The 8,658-nt window shown below is 39.8% G+C and overlaps 1 protein-coding gene across 2 annotated transcripts; it reads right to left on the bottom strand.

Annotated features, from left to right (window-relative positions):
- Window positions 1-2,212: 2,212 nt before the first annotated feature.
- Window positions 2,213-3,877, bottom strand: LOC125229569 (succinate dehydrogenase cytochrome b560 subunit, mitochondrial-like). 2 transcript variants are annotated; one of them, XM_048134449.1, is made up of 3 exons: window positions 3,745-3,877; window positions 3,425-3,627; window positions 2,213-2,972 (listed from the first exon to the last, which is right to left on the bottom strand). In XM_048134449.1, the coding sequence occupies exons 1-3, from the start codon at window positions 3,810-3,812 to the stop codon at window positions 2,686-2,688; spliced, it is 558 nt and encodes a 185-aa protein (XP_047990406.1). In that variant the 5' UTR covers window positions 3,813-3,877; the 3' UTR covers window positions 2,213-2,685. The 2 variants fall into 2 exon arrangements, with proteins under 2 accessions (XP_047990406.1, XP_047990405.1); XM_048134448.1 differs by having other exon boundaries at window positions 3,425-3,657.
- Between the last annotated feature and the right edge of the window lie 4,781 nt (window positions 3,878-8,658).

An 8,658-nucleotide genomic window follows, 5' to 3' on the forward strand; every position in this document is an offset into this window, starting at 1 on the left:
CACTTTTTTTTCCTTTAGGAGCGATTATTTCCGAAAATATTAATATTATCAAAACATTATTTTAGTAAATCCTTATTCATTTTTAAATACCTATCCAACAATATATCACACGTTGGGGTTGGAATGAAAAAAAAATCAGTCCCCACTTTACATATAAGGGGGGTACCCGAACAATAGTTATTTGTTTTACAAGGGGGCAAAGTAGTTGTTTAACCGCACGTGCCAATATTGATACCCGAGCAAGCGAAAGATTTCAATTGAACCGCGAGCGTAGCGAGTGGTTCAATAAGTGGAATCTTGAGCGTTGCGAGAGTTTCAAAGCACGAAGGTTAAACAAACTTTGCCGCCGAGTGAAGCTAGCTTAAGGCATCAAGTTAAAATTTGTATGAAATTACTTTGCACTCTTGTGGATAGAATGCAATTTTGCTATCTGTTTTCGAATAGCAAAGTAAGCCTTTACCCGTTGGTGTGGTGAAAAACATTTTTTTCACTTTTTATTTTACCACTTTTGTCGGCGTGATTGATATACATATTGGCACCAAATTTCAGCTTTCTAGTGCTAACGGTTACTGAGATTATCCGCGGACGGACGGACGGACGGACGGACGGACGGACGGACGGACGGACGGACGGACGGACGGACGGACGGACGGACGGACGGACGGACGGACAGACGGACAGACAGACAGACAGACAGACAGACAGATATAAAAAGTTTAGGCAATAACTTCGTTCAGAATTAAAGAAAGTCGCGACTTTTTGTACTGCTGCCGCTGCTGCGTTGAGCGTTTGATGTGTTTCAGCTTGCATGCTGCATAAATAATGCGTCCTTTTTGCCATGGACTGCTGAAAAATTATATACTTACATATCCAGAGAGTATTGAGGTCCTAAGCACAACCAGAGGCCCATTTCTCAAAACCACCCACCCACTTTCAGGAGTGGAATTCCTTGCCGGCGGCTATATTTCCGAGCTCATATAACCCGGCAACCTTCAAATCAAGAGTGAACAGGGTGGCTAGCCGAATGGCACAATCGCTCACGAAACGCTCACGAAACGAAGCGCTAGTAGATATCTATCTCTATTGCGCTTGCGTATTGGCGCGACAGAGCCAGCGGCGTATCGCTTTCGTTTGGCGTCGGAGAAATGCCATTCGGCTACGGGGCCAGGCATCTTCTGGGCGAGCTCACTCCATCGTAGGCCGCGTCTTTGCCTTTGGCTAGTCTGTGGTCAAGAGTAAGCCCATTTATAATTTAAAAAAAAAACTGAAAGTTACAAGGTTACAAGTGGAAGTCTCTTTCCAACTATGACAAGTTGTAAAGAGACTTCCGCTTGTAAGTCTTGTAACTTTTAGTTTTGACAAATGGGCCCCAGAGCCTAATATATTAAAATTTGATTCCCAATTATAATACCTACTGGAAATCAAATTTTATATTTGACTCTCTGTCACTCTTGGATTAGTTTAGGTACCTACTAGGGATGTACCGACTAGTCGCCGACTAGTCGGGAAAGCCGACTATCCGGCCACATTTGTAGTCGGCGATTAGTCGGCGACTAGTCGGCAAAAAAGGCCGATTAGTCGGCCCCTTATAAGTGATAAAAAAACAGGACAAAAATAAATTAACAGCCGATATAGTTGTATTATGTACCTATTGGTTATGCCTTTGTTACTCAAAACAAGAAATATCTGTGATCATTACAGAAATAAATGGCCCTCATTGAAATTCAAACCTAGGACTGTCGGTTTCATAGCCAGGATCAATACCCACTAAGCCAACCCGCTAGTTAAAAAATAAAAAAATCTCATAGAACTTAGAACGTGTAAAAATAATGAAAATTGCGATTTAATGATTAAAAAATCTGGTGATTTTAGTCGGAACATTATGTTCTGGCCGACTAATCGGCCACCCAACCGCCGACTAGTCGGTAGTCGGCCTAGTCGGCCAAATCAATAGTCGGTACATCTCTAGTACCTACATTTTCACGGTAGACTCTCAGGCCCCGTAGCCGAATGGCATTTCTCCGACGCCAAACGAAAGCGATACGCCGCTGGCTCTGTCGCGCCAATACGCAAGCGCGATAGAGATAGATATCTACTAGCGCTTCGTTTCGTGAGCGATTGTGCCATTCGGCTAGCCACCCTGATGTCGAATACGGGATGCATTCTAGGGAAACCAACTGCTATATTACAATGACGATTCATTAATATCAGCTCAACATTTATATTTACTCATTTAAATAATATAAAATTCAGCGTAAAATAAACAACACGGTCAAGCAAATCTTGGCAGTCTTGGCACTAAATAAAGGCGCGAAATTCATTTCTATAGACGCTTAGCCTTCGCTTCTACATTTTTAATACATATTTAAGTGTTATGATGGCTCGTATACTCGTAGCTTGTTCCACCAACGTCAAGGTTTGGTTTATAATGCACGCGCATGGTGAGCCCTATACTACACTAAACACTTGGCCTCAATCTATTTATATTTGGCGTCTTTTTAGTGACGTTTTCTTGACCGTATAAGTAGCTAACAAACGACCACACCGTACGGTGACCAATTGACCATAGGATTTATTCACATAAGTGTGAGCGAGAAAAAAATAACTCTTTCTCGCTCCCACGTACAGGATAGTATGTGGATGACCTTGTCGCGGTGCGGTCGTATGTTAGAACTTTAAACAAATCTAGCGTAAAGCAAAAAACACCGCCAAAACAGCTCCAGCAATAATAGCCTGGTATCCAGTCTTGTACACCTGGGGTTTTTCCATAATTTTTCCTACGTTAAACAAACAAAAGCGAATGCCACAGAAATAATGGAAAGCGAAAGGGTAACCTATGATAATTTTGAGAAGGAATATAAAAAATCTGTTTAGATTCAAGCTTTGTATCATTGACACGATGCTGTCGATGCCATTGGAGAGGAACAGTGATCCGCCAGCCAGTATTAAGGCGTAAAACGTCACGATTGAGCCTGCAATCAAACAAAGACTTACGTAGGTAAGTTACAGGTTGAAAATATGCTGATTTTGGTCTTGAAAGTTTTCGTGTAAGCTGAGTGGCCCTAATTCTACAATTCCTATACACTATCTAAAGCCTGGAAAAAAGGGTAAAACAGAAAAGTCTGTAGGCCTGTACCTATTGATGAAGCTGACCTGAGGTGCATACATTTATTTCACTTCTAGACATTACATGCGCGGATCAGGGGGGGTCATGGGGGTTAAAGAACCATACAAATAACCACGTGACCCCCCCCTGGGGCCCCGGGCCTTTACCACGTGACCCCCCCCCCCCTGGGCACGAAGCTGGATCCGCGCTAAAATACATACACATACTTAATCGGTACTTTTTCCGTAACTTACCTACCGAGTGTGACCGAGTCTACCTACATATTCTGAGTAAGATAAAGTTAAATGAGCGTTTTACCAGTTATACGTTGCGCTATTGAAGTCATAGCAGGCAAGGTCGGTCCATAGATGGTCAAATGTGGAGACATAGGCCTCTTGAGCCGCATATTTTTATGGTCGTGGTCCTCGTGACATGGCGGCTGGTAGTTCTTGTAAACGTAGTCTCGGCAACTTACTTCGCTGGTGTGGATGGCTTTAAGTAGCATAAAGGGTGCTTTCGTACTGCAGATAGGTACATAATGGTGGAAAATGCTGAAAAATATTTAGGATCAGAAGAGTTTTAATTTAGGGTTAAATCCATTAAATACACAGTTCAACATTGCTCAATGTCGAAATTACCTTTTTCTCAAAGCGTGATGCTGCATTAAGCGTTCGAGTTTTATGTAGTTCATAGGTTTACAAAACATTTCGCAAACGAAGAGTACTAGATTACAAAGAAATTAAATTTTAATAAAATTCAGGTCAAAGAGAAATCAAAGTTCTGATTCTGACTGGTGCACGACTGGTGTATGAAATCTGTCAAGCCTTTTCTTAACAAGTTTTTTTTATTTCTATTGAAAAACTTGAAAAAGTTTTTACTTTAAAAGACGGCCATGCAAATCTTGTTACTACAAACTTAAAAAAACCGCCTTTAAAAATATATATTAGAAAACACGGAGAAACTTATAGAAAACAAAAAAAATTACATTTTAATAATATGATGATTAGATTTCCTACCTTATATAACCTTCGAAATCAGATTCTTATCGTAATTATTTTTGTATCGGTACCAGCCATGTAGGCGTCGCTACCACTTAGGCGTCGCTACCAAAAATAATTAATTATAATTTATAATCAAGAAATAAAGAAACGTTTAAAAAAATAAGACCGTCTTAAAAAGATAAGCGCGCTAGAAAACAAAAAGACAGTAAAAAGCAAAAAATAATTTTACATTTAAATAATATGATGATTAGATTTCCTACCTAAACCTTTGAAATCAGATTTCTTAACGAAATACAATTATCTAAATTTCTAAACATCCAAATTATAAACTACAAATTATTATTACGGACCAATAAGTCTGAAATAAATGATTTCAATTATCTAACCATCATATTATTTAAATGTAAATTTATTTTTTGATTTTTAGTTTCTCCGTGTTTTCTGACACGCTTATTTTTTGAAGGCGGTTTTTTAATAAGTTTTTTTTTCTTGATTTTTAGTGTTTCCTATTGGTAGAATAAGTAGCAGTCTGAATATGCGTAGGTACAGTAGTGAAAGAATGATTATCCTTTAACTCCTAACATTGTGTGTGTCCTAACATTATGTGATGTATTTTAAATTCATTATACGCGATTTAATCCGTTTCCATAGTTTTATTTCATGAGTAACTATCGCGGTAACCGAAGACAATATTCCTAACATTGAATTACTATGTATTATACCTCAATGACTCCTAACCATTGAGGAGTTGACCTTCCATCATCAGCTCAGCCACATAAAATTATTACCATGAGGCGTAAATATAGGTGTAAATTCGAAAAATACACTAAAAACCATTGAGGTATATGTACTACGTACTAGAGGCGACGTTGCCAAGCGAAAACACTGCACATGCTGACAAAATGCGCGGGGTGGGGGGAGCGGCCATTTACGCATAGAGTAGGTCCACCATCAGATGTGACACATTATTATTATATTCTGCCTAACGGAAATTTTACATTTTAAAATACGGCTATTCTAGTCAAAATGATTTATTTATTTACAACTTAAACAATACAAATTAATATAATTGTGCTGTACTTATCTTTTTCTTTAAAATACAATGAATATAGGTATGTGTGGTCAGTTGGTAACCATGTTTCCTTAGCACAATTTTTGGACAAAACGTATCCATTGTTCCCTTTTTTCATGACCAGGCCAAAGAAAACTGCAAAAAGTGAGCGTGCTAAAAATACAATTTCACTCAAAAAATATTAACAATCAATAAACAAATGAACTTTTTTTATATTATAGTAATATAATTCATGAAGTAGTAATTAGTTACCTAATAATTTTCCAAATAGAAATATTATATATTTCGCAAATATATTAGAGTTGAAACACATTAGTAGGAACAATGTAAATGGCACATCTGCGCGGTTGGTCTATGATTGCGTCACCAAAATGGCGGCAGTCCCGCTCCCGCTCGCGTATTTGTAGAATATTCAATCTTAAAATATTATAGACGAGTTTTTTGTTTAATTTACCGATGAAATGTCACACCTTGACTTTTATTTGATTTTTTTGAGTGATTAGAACAATTTTTAAGCACACAAGAAGGCATTATTCATGTGGAAAGTAAATGGATCACGGCACGTCACTGCACTGCAAGGACCAGGCGAGGACTGGCAACGCTGCGGTCCATGGACCGCAGTGGGGTGTGTAACATTTTTTCTTCGCAACGTCGCCTCTAGTACGTAGTACATATACCTCAATGCTAAACCATTACATGTGCCTATTTAGATAAATAACTTGAAGAGTTCCCTCGATTTCTCCAAGATCCCATCATCAGACCCCGACTTGGTACCAACGGGACTATCTACCCGTTCGATTAAAAAGTAATAATTTGAAAATCTGTTCACGATTCTCGGAGATATCGAGTAACATATGTATATACAAAAAAAATCTCCTTTTTTTGAAGTCAGTTAAAAATATTGAAAATATAGGGGCGAAGGTTTCACGTCCAGAGAAACTTTTAATTTCGCGCTACTTCCGTGATTTCGCGCCTTTTTTTAGTGACAAGATTTGCTTGACCGTTTATGCTTATACGTTCTGAAACTTCATTAATTCTTTATGGCCCCTGTACACCAGGGATGTAACGGAGTTCTGCTTCTGCTTCCGTTACTGCGGAACTTCCGTTTTGTTTTACACATCCGCTTCTGTTCCGGTTCTGTTATTTTTCAAACGGAAGTTATAACGGATGTCGGAACCTAGCGCGACGGTGGGACATGAGCGGCGTACATTTAATTTTTTTTATTTAATTTATTAATAACAATATATTTACACGGCATTACAGACAAGCCAATACACCGAGAAATAGAGTATATACATTTTCGCTGTACACAAAATACAAATTTTATAACAAAACAAAACTTAAACAAAAATACTAGACAACCTGTCATCCATCGACTCACAAAACCTTAAACATTCATAACACACATTCGCCCATCTCCACGCAAACAAGTCGCATTCAGGTGCGGATGTCAGAAGCGTATTGAGCAATGTAAGCGCACGACAGAGCGGCGAATTCTTATGCGACACCGTGCGCGTCACCGGTACTGCCAGGAGGGGGCGAGCTCGTGGTCTCAGACTGACTCTGGGCACATCCGGAACGTAGAGCCGTAAGACTCGAGCCACAAGTTCCGGGCAGTCTGACTCACCACGCAGTATGCGACAAGCGGTGGTCAGCAGTTTGTTGTTACGCCTTACTTCTAACGAGTTATATCCGAGGCATCCGAGTAAATATTTTGTTGGATAAAGAAATGGATAATATCCAAATCTTTTCTTAAACAAGAATCTCAAGAATGCCTTTTGGATCTTTTCCAGAAGTAAGGCGTAGGTGGACTCATATGGGTGCCAGATGATTGACGAAGCCTCAAGCTTGCTTCTGACCAAGGCACTGTAAACCATCCCTATAGTCCCGATGTCCCAGAAATCCTTGACACTCCGAATCACAAAGCCTAGTCTCCTAAACGAACCATCAGCAAGTTTGCGGATATGCTCGTGAAAGGTGAGACGGTCGTCGAAGACCACACCAAGATCCTTTACAGAAAAGACCCTAGTAATAACCTCAGTTCCGAGAGTATACTGTTCAAGTCGAGGTGTCGCCGAACGACTAAACGTGAAAACAGCACACTTGGACGTATTAAAAATCAGCTTATTGGTAATGCTCCAGTTCATTACTGAGGTAATATCTTCTTGAAGAGAACTACTATCCGCACTACTCTTTACTCCGTATATGAGTTTCAAATCGTCAGCATACAATAAGCATTGTGCATGCTTAACGACTGATTCTAAGTCATTGATCATAAGTCCAAATAAGAGCGGGCCAAGTATCGAGCCCTGACTGACCCCAGATCTGGTGTGATACGGAGGTGAGACGAAACACCCATGACGAACGTACTGTTGACGATCACGCAGATAACTAGCAAAGAAAGCCAACAACCGCGGCGAAAAGCCTATGTCGCTTAACTTTCCCACTAGTACGTCGTTATCCACGCGATCGAAAGCTTTCTTGAAATCAAAATACAAGACGTCAACCTGGGTGCCCTTATCCAGATGCTCAGAAATAGTGGCCGTCAGGGTAAGAAGGTTAGTGTCGACAGAGCGATTCGCTCTGAAGCCATGCTGGGAGTCGCACAAATATGGTTTCAATTGTGTTGCTAGCATTCGATGAACAATCGATTCAAATAACTTTGCCAGTGTAGGAAGTACAGCTATAGGCCTATAATTTTCAACGTTGGCGGTGTCACTAGTCTTAGGTATAGGCTTCACTCTTGTGATCTTCCAGAGATTCGGATAGGTGGCAGTTGAAATGACAAGGTTAAATAAGAAGTGGATGGGTACTTTTAACTGTTCCATACACCCCTTGACAATGTATGCTGGAATATTATCCGGTCCCATAGAACTAACTGCCTTCAACCGCTTAATGCCAGTAACCACGTCTTGTACCGATATATTATCAATATTAATGTACCTCGAATGGTTCTGGCTGCCGTTCTGGAGCAAGTTAAGATCGAGTTTTGGAACCTCTGGTAGGAACACGCTGGAAAAAAACCGTGAGAAAGCTACTGCCGCATCCGCACCAGAGAATTGCCTACCCTCATACATAACTTCACCTACAAACCCCCCTTTCGACTTGAGGCTATCAATATGCTGCCATAACATCAAAGACCAACAGGTCTATACCTATCATTCGCTCATCTCTCCGCTTGCCACGTGCTGCGATACTAAACATTAATCGCTTCATTCCATTGCGCGCCAATATTTGTCCTGTCCACCTAGTTAGTAGCGAGTGAACAACTATTCAGTGGTGCAGGGCTTATCTACGATCCCCTTAGAAGCTCCCCTTAGATTTGTTTATTAAATACAGTTTACTTCTTTTACAATCACTCCATTTAATTTAAAAATTTAATTGTGTGCTAACAATTACACATATAATTTTTACTGGTTAGTTTTGGATTGTATTATACTACCTACGAGTAAGTTTTCTTTTCGTTTCTAAAACCTTTT

The sequence above is a fragment of the Leguminivora glycinivorella genome, chromosome 9 (genome assembly GCF_023078275.1).
Source record: "Leguminivora glycinivorella isolate SPB_JAAS2020 chromosome 9, LegGlyc_1.1, whole genome shotgun sequence".
Lineage (NCBI taxonomy): Eukaryota > Metazoa > Arthropoda > Insecta > Lepidoptera > Tortricidae > Leguminivora > Leguminivora glycinivorella.

Coding starts and splice junctions, on each gene's coding strand:
- LOC125229569 (XM_048134448.1), bottom strand. CDS start 3,812: ATGTTTTGTAAACCTATGAACTACATAAAACTCGAACGCTTAATGCAG. Junction 3,658..3,744: donor CATCACGCTTTGAGAAAAAG/GTAATTTCGACA, acceptor AATATTTTTCAG/CATTTTCCACCATTATGTAC. Junction 2,973..3,424: donor AATAGCGCAACGTATAACTG/GTAAAACGCTCA, acceptor GTTTGATTGCAG/GCTCAATCGTGACGTTTTAC.